This window comes from Panicum hallii, chromosome 1, assembly GCF_002211085.1.
Source record: "Panicum hallii strain FIL2 chromosome 1, PHallii_v3.1, whole genome shotgun sequence".
In the NCBI taxonomy this organism is placed as follows: Eukaryota; Viridiplantae; Streptophyta; class Magnoliopsida; order Poales; family Poaceae; genus Panicum; species Panicum hallii.
The window spans coordinates 52,523,636-52,538,349 of record NC_038042.1 but is presented as its reverse complement, the minus strand read 5'-3'; the positions used below and the strand labels follow the sequence as shown (position 1 = coordinate 52,538,349).

At 48.4% G+C, this 14,714-nt stretch overlaps 2 protein-coding genes across 2 annotated transcripts; one reads left to right on the top strand and one right to left on the bottom strand.

Annotated features, from left to right (window-relative positions):
* The first annotated feature begins 3,096 nt into the window (after positions 1–3,096).
* On the top strand, positions 3,097–6,009 carry LOC112891747 (protein REVEILLE 1-like). The gene is made up of 6 exons (XM_025958729.1): positions 3,097–3,242; positions 3,376–3,480; positions 3,635–3,746; positions 3,835–3,896; positions 4,139–4,570; positions 4,905–6,009. Exons 1-6 carry the CDS (start codon positions 3,228–3,230, stop codon positions 5,547–5,549), a joined length of 1,371 nt encoding a protein of 456 aa, XP_025814514.1. The 5' UTR covers positions 3,097–3,227; the 3' UTR covers positions 5,550–6,009.
* Positions 6,010–6,205: 196 nt separating this feature from the next.
* Positions 6,206–12,747, bottom strand: LOC112891665 (PH, RCC1 and FYVE domains-containing protein 1-like). The gene is made up of 9 exons (XM_025958616.1): positions 12,621–12,747; positions 12,023–12,109; positions 10,687–10,776; positions 10,499–10,585; positions 10,218–10,412; positions 7,401–9,437; positions 7,107–7,253; positions 6,650–7,020; positions 6,206–6,551 (listed from the first exon to the last, which is right to left on the bottom strand). Exons 1-9 carry the CDS (start codon positions 12,675–12,677, stop codon positions 6,452–6,454), a joined length of 3,171 nt encoding a protein of 1,056 aa, XP_025814401.1. The 5' UTR covers positions 12,678–12,747; the 3' UTR covers positions 6,206–6,451.
* Between the last annotated feature and the right edge of the window lie 1,967 nt (positions 12,748–14,714).

Below are 14,714 nucleotides of genomic sequence, written 5' to 3'. Positions count from 1 at the left end.
CATTAGCCACTATACATAGGTAACATGCATGGAAGGAGCATGCATGCCCACACAAGCAACAAATACAAGCCAGTTGGCTAGCAGCCAACATTACATCACTGATGCAGTCATGCTTGTGGCCTCGAAGGGTCCAGCAGAACGCATTCCTCGTTTCGTGCGGCAAAGGCAAAAAGGCCAACCTGATGCCAATGGACCTAGCTATATGGGAAATGAAATGGGAGACATCCTCTGCGCAGGATCTGTCGCCGTTCGAGCTCCTTTCTTTGATTGTTTCTTGCACAGACGAGCAAACCGTGCTCAGCTCATACGGTTGGGATTTTTTCCTTCAAAAAAAGAACGGGTGGAATTTTTATTTTTTTGCCGGTTTTGGTGTTAGGAATCAATCGTCTCCTTATGGTGGCATAGGGCTATGCTAATCGTTCAGGTTTGCTTTCGGTCCTCTATCCCCGCGAAGGGGACTTGAACCGTTGAAGGAGTGTCTCACCTCGAAACCGCAGTTTGTTAGGCTCGAAGTTGATGTATGCAAGGGATGAGAACATGGCAGAGTACCACCAGATATTTTCTGAAGGCACCATACAGAAAGAACGTAATTAAACCGAACTGATTTAGAAATCCTAGAATAGAATAGGCTAAGAGCGCCATACAGGTCTAAGATGCAACCACAAGGTGACGACGCGTGAGTGGCTAGAGTTTCACATCTACGCTCCACCTAGCGCAGTTTAGAGTGTATTTGGTTGGATTTTTCAACTGCTTTAACTTTTTAGAAAGCCAAAAACTAACTAAAAGGATTGATTTTCACCCAAAACCATAGCCAAAAGTAACGGTTAGCTATTATAAATTTCACAGCACCCTCGCCCTGCTTTCACCTGCTTTTAGATTCTAAGTTTTCATAAAAATTACCCACCTGCTACTAGTTATGTTGCGTATCGATTTATTTTTTTCTTCTTTCCCATCTCTTCCACTAGCAGAGGCAGGACGATGACGTCCCCAGGCGGCACCGCCATGAGCAGCAGCTGGAGCTCCGCCGGAGCACTGCTCCCGGTCAACCATTTTTGAATTCGAGGGCACGGGGAGAGTGAGGAGAATGAGGATGATCTGTTTTGGAGACTCCGGGTATGAGTGAGGATGTGGAAGGTGGTCGGCTCCGAACGGCCATGGTTGCGGCCCTAGGAGCTGTGAGGAGCTTGATGGTGGTAGGGAAAGGGAAGGGCACGAGTTCGGGAAGGTAGAGGAGGGTGTGAAGGTGCTCACCTCGAAAGGATGGATCAAGAGGATCAAAGATGGATCAAAAGGACCTGATAGGGGAGATTGATAGGTGGTCACTTCTTAGTGAAGAATAGAGAAACGATGATTCTGTGGGCATAACTCCACCACAGGCTTGCGTGCGCCACTGCCTCAGGCCACCTCCGCCGGCCGCTAGTGCCCTAGGCGGCTCCGCCGCGCGCTCGGGGAGGAAGAAGTAAATGCTAACGAGCAGGGCTCGCTTATCGGTGAGAGAGGAAGAGAGTTGAGTGAGAGCGGTGTGGATGATATGTTTGATCCGTTGATAGGTGAGAGAGCTAATACTAGATTTTCTCAAAAATCACAATTGTTCCACGAAACGGTTTGCAGTTTTTCATAGCCCAAAACCTTATATCATCTTTTACATAACTCATAGTTTTCTTTACCGCTATAGTTCAACCTAACGCACCCCCTAGTGTGCATGTCGATGAAAAGAAAAGCCCATAGGTAAGTTCACCCTCAACCATTCGTTCAGAATCCCCCTGTAACCAGCAAAACCTGCAGGAAGCGGATCAAACCGGCTTCGACATTATCCATCCATGTGCTTGCGTTCCAAAAGTAATAAATCTGTCGAGCGATGACATGACAGAGACCTAAACCGGTGGGCACCCCCCAAAGTAATCCGGCGGCGCACTACGAACCCTCTCGCCTCCCCGCCACGTACGTCCCTGCCGTTTGTTTCCCCGCGCGAACTAGCAAAACAAACCATCGCCCCACGCGACAGATGCTGCCGCGGCCCCGCGCGTCATCCCCTCGAGGGGCGACGAGGTTGGCGCCTGGGCCCCCGGGGACAACATGTGGCCAGGAGATTTCGCGGGCTGTGCATCGCCAACCCGTTGGAGCTTCTGAATAATAAAGAAAAAACAGGGGGAGCTTGTGGCCAGGAGCCGCGCCACTTGTGGCCAGACGGCGGCAGCGACCGGCGCTCCGCTGGTGGGCGCGCGTGACGTGTCATAAAGCGCAGCGAAAGCCCCGCGCTTTTTTATCCGTCCGCACAGGCGCCCACGGCCCCGTCGCTCCAAATTAGAGGCTGAGATATTTCCGCGATTCTTATGGCCACGGAATTTCTCTCCCTTTCCTTTTCCTTTTAGGCCGCTGCAAGTTTTTTCTGTTGACTACTCCTAGCAGTAGCTTTCTTCTGCTCCTGATATTGTCCCTCCAGAACTCCAGATGTTTCGTCACGCCAGTTGATCGCACCCCATTTTTTTTTGTTGATTCGAGAGTTTACGCTTGGCTAGAAGATGTCCAACTATGTGTCCACAAGCATCAGCCATAACGGTTAACAATTTAGAAGGCGTATTGTTTGGTCTTTTTTTTTTGCCGGTTATCGACATCAGTTTCCGTTTTGATCGACTGCAATAGAGCCAAAAAAAGACCCCTTTGCTAACCCCTTTGCTGCGTGCCTGCATGTGGGGCCTACACGTCAGGATGCAATCCCCACCCCCACGCCACGAGCTGAAATTCTGGAGGCTCGGGGGAAAAGGGGAGCATTTTGCCATAGCGGCACGTGACAGCGACGGGGCCGGAGGAGCAGCCACAGCCACGAGACCGGGCGGCCTCCCGAATCCTCTCCTCCAATTTCCGCGCACCCACCGGATAATTGATTATTCCGGCCGCGGCCGAGAAAAACGCAGCCACGAGAAGCGAGGGAGGGGGAGAAGAAAAAAACACGACGGGAAAAGCGGAAAAATCCCGTCCGACGTGGCGCCCTCGCCCATGCTCTTTTTCTCCCGTCCCCTCGACCCCTCCCGGCCTCCCCCCTCTTCTTCTCTTCTCCAGTGCGAGCGAGCCGGGCCTACGTTAACGTTCGCCTCCCCTGCCCCCCCTCCTCCGCTCCGCGCTCGCCCCGTCCGCATCAGCGACAAGAGCTCGCACAGGGCGGCGGCTGCCGCGATATTTGCGGCGGGTCGCGCCGAGCCTTCCAGTTGCAGTGGTGGCAACCGGAGATGGCCTGTTTGGAGGTAACTCGCTGATCTTTCCGTCTTGTTTCCTTGGCGTGTGCGGGGAGCATAGGATCGTTTCGCGGCGGCGATTGAGCTCGGGCGGCGTTCTTGGGACCTGATCATTGGATGTTTCCCCCTGCTGTTTCCGCAGGAACATCAGATGGCAACCGACGAGGTCGCCGTCGCCGTCGATCACCGCAAGGATCCCCTCGATTCCGGCGACATGGATTTGTCCGGCGAGGAGCACGTGCCCAAGGTACGGCAAGGGCCGGCCGCCCTCCGCTCCCTTTTCCATTGTTTCCACGCCCCGAATTGGCGCCGAATCGCGCCTGGCCGCGTCGCCGCGGAATCCGTGCCGGCCCGCGTGTTCTGAAAATCTCTCGCTTCCATTCCACGCTTTGCCCGACCAGGCGCGGAAGCCGTACACGATCACGAAGCAGCGGGAGAAGTGGACCGAGGACGAGCACAGGCGCTTCCTCGAGGCCCTGCAGCTACACGGCCGCGCCTGGCGCCGCATCCAAGGTACGCGCCGCCGTGCCGGTCCCTCCCGCGCAGGCGCTTGGTCAAGCCGAGGCCGCCGGACGCTCACCCTCGTTTTCTCTGCCCGCAGAGCACATCGGCACCAAGACCGCCGTGCAAATCCGGAGCCACGCGCAGAAGTTCTTCACCAAGGTCGTGTAACCGTCCCGCCTCTCTCTCGTGTAAAACAAACCAATTCTCTCATCTCTGCCCGTCTGCCATGATTCGATCAATTATGGTGTTGCCATGATCAATCAATGGGGTGTGTGTCACTTGACTGGCTGCCCAAGTAAGACACCCTCCCAATCGATCATGGTGGTAGAGCAGAGACGGTCGTCTCGCGTTCCTGACGGGCGCCTTTTTTCTGATGTCGAAATCGCGCCGTGATGCTGCAGGTGGTCAGGGAATCGTCGGGGAGCAGTACCACCGCTGGCGCCGCGCCGGCGATCCAGATCCCCCCGCCGCGGCCCAAGAGGAAGCCGGCCCACCCGTACCCGCGCAAGGTGGACGGCGCGGCCAAGAAGCACGTGCCGGCGCTCAGGCAGCTGGAGAAGCCGCCCCTGCGGACGCACTCCCCGCGCGACCAGGACGACGGCTCGCCGACGTCGGTGCTGACCACCGCGCGGACGGTGTTACGGGCGGAGGAGCTGGGCAGCGTGTTCGCGAACAGCTCGAGCGGCAGCAGAACGCCGTCCCAGTCAGCCGCCGGTTCAGATGAGCATGGCAACGGCGGAGGCTCGCCGGCCTCGACCATTAACAGAGAGGATGGCGGCGTGTCGCCAAGCGTAGCAACAGATGAGTTGGCGACGAGAACAGCAAATGCCAAGGTATATTCTCTTTCTTGAGCAGTTAGGCAGCTTACATGATATTAGTTCGTGACCGTGAAGCATAAATTCTTTCAATCTGGCAACGTACCGTGGTATAACAATATAAAGTATGTAAAGGATAGCGGCGTAAAGTTCAATTCTCCCAGATAAGAATAGACTCCATGGCTGAAATAATTCTGCTGAAATCACTTTCAAGTCTCAAGACCCAGATTTTAGATTTCTCTGGATCAAAGTTCCATAATTGTCTCTGTCCTTTGCTGTTTATGCATAAATAATGTGCTCTGCTTAATTGTGACCTTCAAAATCTTACAAATTTCTCGAACCTGAATTTCAGGTGTTCGGCGATGCAAAAGAAGCGGGAACAGAAGCTCCAGTCTTTAAATTGTTCGGAAAGAAAGTTGTGGTGAAGGATTCCTATGGTCACCCGGAAAGCGGCAGAGACCTGAAGATAGGTGCTTCACCTGCGATCGTTGCAGCAGGAGGGAGCTCGTGGAATCCATGGCCGGGCGCCGTGCAGCAGCTCATGTGCTTCGTCCCGCAACCCGACGGTTTCGCCGCGCAGTCCGTGGTGCCGTGGCTCGCCTACAACGGGAGCCTGCCGTGCGCGCTGTTCTACCCGCAGGCGGCGCCTTCGGCCCAGCAGCTCCACCAGACTTCAGAGCCTCCGGATCACAAACGGACGCAGAGGGAAGGGTCGCGGACGGGCTCTAACACGGCTTCCAGCGCCGTTCCGGCGGCGCAGAACTCGGACGCCACGGAGTCCCACGGCCCCGGGCAAGAAACCACCAGCGAGAGCGGCGCGGTGCCGCCGGCTGCGGCTGCCGTTCCCGTCCCGCGGCTGGCGAGGTGCGCGAGCTCGGCTTCCTTCAGCCGGAGAGGGTTCGTGCCGCACAAGCGGTGCGCGGCGGAGAGCGAGGCTCCGCGGCCCGTGGCGGCCGGGGAGGAGGCCGACGGCGAGCTGACGAGGCTGTGCTTGTAACGACAGTCCGCACACGGAAGGCTCAGTGAGACGAAAGTGACGATGCTATTTTTGGATGTTTGCTAGGTGCCTAGGTTTGCTCCGCTGTCTTGAGCTGCTGGATATGGCTATGCTGCAGAAGCAGCTGGGAGACCACAACCACGTGAATTTTCCAGATGTGGACGAGCAGCCCTGGTTGTTAGTTGTTACTCCTCGGTATATACGTGTATATAGGTAAAACTTGTAATATTCCGCCTTTTGATGGCAGTGTGATCGTGTAATTTTGCTCCAACTTGGGAGGTTCCGGGGTCAGTAGCTGACTGTGCTAACCTGGGATCTCAGGGAGGGGGTTGTGTGTCATAGACTCCTCAATAGTCTGACCAGATGTAAAACTAGGCTTGTACCATCTGAAACGAAATGGTATGGACAGAGCACGAACAGAATGTTTCAGGCTCTGTCAGTCTGAATCTCTGAATGAGGCATCGTGGTGTCCTGAATTTGGGTTTGGACCCTCAAAGCACTGCGCAATTTCAAATCGGAAGCCTGTGAGTGTGATCGTTCAAATGCGAGTAGCCGCCAACAAATTTACTCCTGCGTCAGGAATCCGAATTGCAGACACCAGCATGATCCTATCAGCAATCGAACACAAGCTTAAATTCGTGTAGAATTGTCGTTCAAAAAAGACTCGTGTAGAAATTAGAATTGAGTTGAACTGTTTGAAGCAAAATCATGAGCCTAAGTTAAATCCACAGCAAGGATACAATGCAGTTCATCCGCTAGGAAGCAAATGATGAGTTCCTGAAATTGTCATGATTCCATTTACCTCATCTATCCTACGTCTGAACTGTATCGTGGTGCTATATACATGTTCCTACTGATATTGTCACAAAAACTGGCAGCTCCTGTACATTTTCATTACCAAATTATGTTGCCAGGTACTCCATGCTGCTGTGCCTTGCAAATACCCTGCCCTCATTCTCTTCCCACCATTTCTGCGCCTCCGCCTCTCCAAAATGCTTCCGGCTGTGAGATCAAGGATGATCAAGATATCGTAAAAATTATTCAATTTATAAGAAAATCACGATGACTGAAAAGTATCGCCAAGGGTTTCAGCAGTTCACCTGAACCGGATTCGCTTGATTCCCTTCTTACCACTGGGGGATGTAACGACTGTAATGTACACTCCACGCTCAATTTGCTCGATCACGCCATTGGAGTCAGAAGGAGCAACTGTGCTATCTGTTCCTCCATCAAAACCTCTGCTGCTATTGGAGGCTCTTCTGCCATTCTGATGCACAGCTGAGTCATCCACCGCAACAGTGTTAGAAGATGCTGTAGATTGCATATCCACTTCCTCTATGTTGCATTGATCCCTGCTGCTGTTTAGCGGTGGAATTTTGCCAGAGACAATAGCTTTGTCGGGTGGGTCAGGTATGATACTGGAATTATCTAGTTCCAGACCATCTAAAAGTTTTTTTGATAAAGCATTCCTCTGCATAAGTTTGCAGGAGATAACTTATTTGACATCAGACAGAAAGAATCTTAAACAGGTTAGTATTTGTTATAAGTCAGATTTACCTGATTTGTTAAAATATTTATAATATCTTTTGCAGCCTTGCACTTTGTGGCCTCATCCTTGACTATCAACCAGGTTTCCTCAAGTTCTCGTTTATACAACTGAAGTTTTAAGCTCCTATGCCGGCATTCTTCTGCTAGGGTGGTTACCTGCTTAGATAAGAGCAAGATCACCATATGTCTCAAGCAAATCAATAATTTCAAATATAGAAAAAAAACGAAATCGTTTGGTAGAAAGATACAAAAGTTAACATGAGGCTGAGGACCCCTAGAAAATTAAAAAGTTTCAGAAATAACCTGTGCTTGAAGCTGTTTCACTTCTTCCAACAGTATCTTTTCCATCAAATCTTGTCCTTTTCTCTTATCATTTGTAGCTTGTGGTAAAGGGGTAGCAGTCTTTTGCGACGCTGGATCAATCATTCTCCCTATACAACAAACATCGATTGCCTGTTTCTTTGATGTCAACCAATATGGAATGCTGTCTCGTGCACATTTGAATTGATTGGGACAGTCTACTTGTCCCCACCTCTGTTTTTGCACTTGATTCAGAGTGGTCAATTCCTGATTTCTCTGGTTGGGGCTGTGTGCAGAGCCCATTTTTTCCATGATGAAATTTGCTTCCTTAAGCATGCGTGATAACTTTGGTGTGTATGTTCTTAATTCTGTTAAAGATGTTTCTTCTTGTTGTATCTTAGATCTGGAACTCATTTTTCTTAGTCCTGCAGTTTTATTCAGCTCATTAAAACAAGCATCACAAACACGACACCTTTTGCTCTTATCTGGTGCAAGGGCCGCCCTTGCAACTTTGTTGCTGCTGCAGGAATTGCAGAACATGGAACCACAGTTGTAGCAGTTGTGCTTCTTCCTTGTAAACCGAAATGCCAACTGGCAACTGCTGCATACAGATTGTTCCTTGCACGAGATTGTCCTATGCGCACAAACAACAACAGTGAAATTGGAGCAACAAGTTATACTGTCCACCTGTTTATCTTCCAGGGCCTCCACTAAAGTTGGGGACCTCCTGTCGATATAATCCCCTAAACCAAGTTGCCCTTCTGTGCCTTTGCCCCATGTAAAGACTTTCCCATTCATTGTCAAGACCGCAACATGGAAAGAGCCGCAGGATACATCTTTCACAAACTCAGTCTTAAGTGCCCCTTCAACCATGCAAATAGATGTGTTCTCGGGTCGAGGATTCCCTAATTGTCCATGCTCCTTGCTTCCGATAGTAAATACAACACCTGTTATTGTTAGCACAACTGTTATTGACATACCGCAGGATACCTGAGTAAAATCACAGTCAACGAGTGATTCAACACGAGTTGGTACAAGCTTCGGTTTTTTGTCAGTATGTCCCAGCTTCCCTCCACCTGCATCACCCCATGTGTACAGCTTCCCACCAGGAGCATTGCTCTTGGGAGTTCCTGATGTTTCCACAATAGCAGCGGTGTGCCATGGCCCACATGCGACAGACTTGGTTCTTAACCCCCTCAAGGACTCCACTTCTTTCGGCTGAGCAACAGTACATGTGTCACCATGTCCAAGAACACCAAATGTACCATCTCCGTATGTGAACAGCTGGCCGGTGGAGGATATGATAGCTGTGTGCCACTGACCACATGCAATCTTTGACACAGAGATGCAATCCGAAGTACCGATCAGTTTATGCGGGAACCACTGGCTTCTTCGACACTGATCATTCCACAACCCTAGGCTATGAATCCCTTCACCCCACTCATAAAGTTCTCCTGAAACTGAAACTGCACAGGTGTGCTTTGCCCCAAATGCAATAGCTTTCACCGGCATGGAGGAAAGAGAGTCAATGATTTTAGGATGAGAGACACTATCACTTGTTTTATGTCCCAATCTCCCACCTTTCTCCTCACCCCATGAGAATACCTGACCTTGCTTAGTAACTATTGCTGCGTGTTTCTCTCCACAGGCAATACTCTGCACATCAAAAATCTGTGCTGATTTCAACAACCTTGGAAGTGAGACATTGGCCGCGGAAACATGTCCATGATCTAGCATATGACCCAGAACATCACCCCAGACAAAGATGTCCTTCAGACAATCTGGTGCTGCATCTGATCCCTCAGATTGTTTGAGTTTAGGCATTTGCGTAATTCTTTGGTCCTTAACTTTTTCAGCAGATTTTATGTCCCTCAAATTGTTTTTCACTCGATTTACCAATTCGGGAGTAATCTTTTCCAAGTAGGAATCAAGCTCTGACCATGCTCTCTGTCTTGGAGAAAAGAACGGTTCTGAGCAATCCAAATTACTATGCAAGTATCTGTTCTGTATCAACCTCGGACTGACATTTAGTGAGTGTACCTTCATGGGTAAATTGTTTGGGTAAGTTGTCACTTGAAAAATTGCAAGTAAAAGCATGATGCAATTAGACCATACTTCCTCCAGTCACAGCTCACAAGTGATGTTTCGGACTTCGGCATGGTCTTCAAAATACAACTTTGACTTGTACTTTTTGTCACGAAGTATATTTATAAAACATAGCAAAAGTTTATATTGATGAAAATACATTGCAAGACAACTCTACTAGTAACATTTTCTAATTTTCAAATTCAATACATTTGAAGTAATCTGTAACCGAAGTTTGAAATGGTTGACTCAATACAATCCTAACACGCAATTATTCTGTAACCAATGTTTGGCAGTTGAGATGGCTATTTACGACCATCAGCCATACCATCATACTTAATTGAGAAAGAATATACATTTTAAAGGTTTGTTGAACATCTTAGTTTAAATGCCATTAGTGGATATATTGTTGTCATCATTTCCGGATAGAGAATAGTATTACACTATAAACTACTCCCTTGTCCTGAAATATGAGGTTATAAACTTGGTCAAACTTAGAATAGTTTGAGTTATGGCACACCAAGATGCCTTATATTTCAGGACGGAGGGAGTAACAGGTCAGCCATCATCGATATAACCTCAGCGCGACCTAATATCACAATCACCATCTATGTTGTTTTGCTCGAGTTCGAACATGCTACTTAGTGTGATATAAGAAACTTCACTAGCAATGTCAAACTCGCACATATCAATTTCCTGCACAAAAATCATGCATGCATGAATTCCAGAATGAACCTTAGTGAAATTTCTTCCATCATGTACAGCAAAGAGCCTACTCCTTTGCTGAATATAGCTGGGAGGGCTATTTGTGCAGCTGTTTATCCGACGGCTATTTGTTGAATTTACCAGAAGTAGTGGGGTGCATGGTGCTGATATTAGGGCTGTAAGGCCTAAATACCAACATTCAGCTTGATCTCTATCTTTGCAGACCTGGTTAAACATTATTACCAAATAATACGCTATAAGTAAATAGATTATAAACTTCCAAACTATGTGGCCAATGGAGTAGGACATACCAAGTCAAGTGAGGAGTCACCGTTCTTGTATATAACTGACAGGGAGTGAGGTTCCTTTTCTGGCCAATGCAGGCACAAAAATTTTGTCTGTAAAATATTGAATTCTCAGAAAATCAGTGTCTTCCAACCATAATGTGTTACTACTAAAAAATAATAGCATATATTTGGTGAAAAGGAAAATCACATACAGTCTTTTGTCCAAGAATGACACTGGACACAGAATTCAAGCACAAACGTTTTTCTCTCTCTTTGGAGTACCATATTAGTGCTCTCTCATCCTGCAAATAGGAGAATATCAAATACATTATTGTGAGTATATGACCCAAAGGAGCAAATTTTCAGATATTTAATATTTTAGTATATTAGAATGTAAAAGTGGAAGACATTCATTTTCAGTTTACTCAACCGATATACATAGCAAGCTTCAGAAACCTAGTAAACCCAAAGCTGAGCATGCTTCCGATATATATTTTTTTATAACGGCTTCTGATATTGTTGGGCAGGACAAGGAGAAACAGTAGCCTATGAAAGCCTCAGCTGGTTATCAGTTTTCCCATTTTTTGTTGTAGGTTCAGTCTCTATTTGTTTTTCTGTTGTTTTCTCCTTGCCTAGTCAGGAGAAGAGCATAATTTCGTCGCTGTGGCAACCTCTAGTTAATCTTTACATAGCTTAAATGAGATAAATATATTGTTGGGATTGATTGAAATGTTCTTACTTGGTTGATTTTGTTGGAGCCAAATTGGCTTGCAAGTTTATCTTGGTACACAATCCCTCGTAAGTGTAAGAATAATGTAGCATGGCCATTTGAAAATTACCAACAGAACTGTAGCATCTGCTTTGCTTTTTTTTTTTTTTGTCAACAGGAAGGAAACATGGATACCTATAAATGATCAGTCGAAAGTCGGGCAGAATAATCGATGGGATTCTAACCATTGCTAACGAAGGAGATGCTTGAGAAACTGAAGATTATCTTAGTGACATTTAATCTACCTTTGGTATAAATTTCACATGAACTTGTTTGTCAACTTGTTTAACTGCGTGTTAGGATAGCTCTATCTTTTTCATGAAATTTCTACATATATAGAGGAAATAAGCCTATCCCAATTGATGGGAGTTATGGGTGTACGCCTCCATCACCTAGATTTGAGTTCTCTCCTGCCCAACTTCGGGTGCTTGTTCTCTTCTTAATACAAAATTTCCAAGTTAGTCTCTTCTTTCTTAAGAAAAATGATATAGAAAATGTGGACAGATATATGTTCCTATAGATGGAATTTCGTGTTAAAAGTTATAAAAGGTCAATGCTGCCCTCATCAATCTCATCTCCTTCGATAGTCAGGTAGCAGACTTTAGAATTCTGGAGGTGTCGCTGTTAGCCTATAGGTCTTTAGTTAGCCAAGAAAAAGACACACAGATGCAAGGTTGTATAGCACAATCACTTAAAAAATAAAAATTAGGAAGCAAATGGAAGAACATGTAACCTTGAAGCATTGTGCACTGCATAATTACAGAGTTAAAGCTACTCACATAAGATAGCCTGACGGTGCAGAATTTGGGTTTCCCTCTCTTGCCACATTTCAGAAGATGTGCGCCCTTCTTGAGAGCAACAATGGCCTGCAGGAAGGAAACAAGCTACCAAAACATGAAACTGTAGTTTTTCCCAAAAAAAACACATGAAACTGTATTCTATCTAAGTTGCGTCTTTTCCAGCATTGATATTGTCATGTGAATCCATAATCCCAAAGGATATAGACAGGAAAATATATGTACTGAACAGAGCTGGGACATGCACGGAAGGAAACGTCATGTGCCATTCAGATTACGCATTCATAAGAAATCATGCGCATCAGAAAGGGGAAATCATGCGCATCATGCTGTCTAATTCACATGCCTTGTTCTGAACAAAATGCAGGGTGTCTACTGGCTTCCCCCAGAGAAAGAGACGCGAAGAAGAGGAAGAACATCTCCTTCATTTTAAGCGAAATGCAGAGATGAAACCGGAACAAGCAGCAAAAGGAAAGATGAGACATAGGAGCGCGCAAGCTGCTGGCCCATGTCTTACGCGTAGATCTGCTCGAGCTACCACAATGCTCTGGAAGAAGGCGCAAGCAGAACGGCTCCGTACCTGCTCGACTCCTCTGGTTGTAGTGGAAGAGCTCCTCCCCTCAAAGCCGCCAGCCATTGCAGCCAGCGGGGAAGATTAAGCGGACGCAAAGGAGGGCAGCGCCCTGCGCGAAGTCCAGACCTCCTGTGATCAACAGTGGGAGGGAGCAAAAGTCGCCATTGAAGCGACGGAAAGAGAACGCGCGGAGAAAGGATGAAAGCGAGCAGGAGGTGGTAAAGAGAGGGTGCAGAGCTGAGAGCTGAGCTTGGGCAGGGGAGAGGACGGGAGGCGAGTTGCGCGCGATTCAAGGGAGCCGGAACGGGAAACGGCAGCGGTTTCAGCTGGGCGCGCTTAAAGAGGAGAGAGACGAGGCAGAGACGACCCACACATGCACACAGCAGACGCAGGACATCTCCCCGTGCCGGCCAGAAGCATAACTGCAGAGGTAACCCTTCCCCGAAAGGCTCCAAGCCTCGCTCTCCGTTCTACCACTGGGCAATGTTTCGGGGTAGTAGACTACTACTAGTAATCTAGCATTGCAGAATACGCGTAGTGGCTGTGGGTATCTATACGATCTCACTGCCTGTACTGGGCGCTTCTGAAATGTTGGATTCCACGTCAGGATCTGTCGCGGTTGCGAACAACCGGGGCGCGGCCGTCCTCTTCCCGAGCACCTGACAGTACTCTCGGCGTTTATCCGATCGTGTTAACATCTCAGCATCCAATCAGAAGTCAGAACAGCTGTTATGGACGGACTTGCAAGTTGCAAAGTCCTCCACCCCTGTTCATGTGATCTATTATGATTGTGCATTTTGCTTGCCCTGCTGTTGCTCAGCAAGGCGGAAGTAAAATGCTTCCATGGCTCTGAACATCGCTTCTGGAGTTCTGGCATTCTGGGGCAGCAGTGGATGGCAATGGCATGGAGGCTAGGCTTTGCCATCGCCGATTCGCCGTCCTCTCCTCCTGCTATGGCCGCGGCCGTGACGGACGGCGACACCCACGGGGCCTCCCTAATTGCTCCGTGAGCAAGCGATCATTCATGGACCCATTTACCCCCGTGCAGTACGAGTGCCACACCACCACTGCCTTCATTACTCAGCGCGTCGCGTCGCGACGATTACATTACTGCCGGCTCATCGTACGCCAGTCGCGTCGGCATCAATGCGAACTGACGGCTGCGCGTTCCGTGCGAGCGCGTCGCCAAGGACGCCGTACTGCTGCCTCTACGGCCTACAGCGATCAGCAGGCCAAGCACAAGATTTACTGCTGGGTTAAGTTAACGCGGCCGGCGACGAAGTCGTTACAGCTACGGGATGTGGAGAAGACAGAAGAGGGTGGGGGTGGCGGCGACCGTGGCCATGTGAAACGGACAAAGCGTGGCGGCCAGGGAACACGGTAAGGCTGGTCCTGTCTCTCGCCCTCGCAAGCGTAATAATCGATAGGTTTCGTGCCTTTGCTTTTACCATGCAGCGTCGCTGCAGTGGCATTGAACAATGCTGGCGGCAACTTGGCATCAGTACTGCCCTGCTCATCTGCTGCACGGTAAGAGTCTAAAGAGAGCAAATCAAGCACCTTAGGTCTGTCCTCCTGATCTGTTGTAGCATCTAATTGTAGCTTCTGATCAGGTTATGCAGCAGTGGCACTACATCTTTAGCTGCTAAATCTAGCAAACCAAAAGATTCACTTTGTTCGTTTCAAAAAAAAAAAGATTCAGTTTGTCATTGATGATGGGCATGAGCAAGAGGGGAGTTTGGCAGCGGAAAACAACAGTGTGACTGTGTGAGGCATGTGAAGCCGTACCAATCCTAGGGGCTCTTCAGCGAGGCTTCAAAAACAACTCCGAAACCGGCTTCATCTGAAACGAACCCAATAAAGCCAATTCAAAGAGGTGATTTTAGAACGGCTCCATATATAAAGCCGTCCATGAAGCCGGAAACAAAACCGGTGTATGAAGCTGTTGTGGAGGTGAAGCCACGAATCGTGGCGGCTTCATGAATGGCTTTCACCTCGGTGGAGGTAAAGCTGGAGTTGAAGAAGGTGTTTTACTAAATATTTTTTCAAATAGGTTTAGTTTCACTAGAGAAGCCAGAGCTAGAGCTGAAACTATTTTTGAAG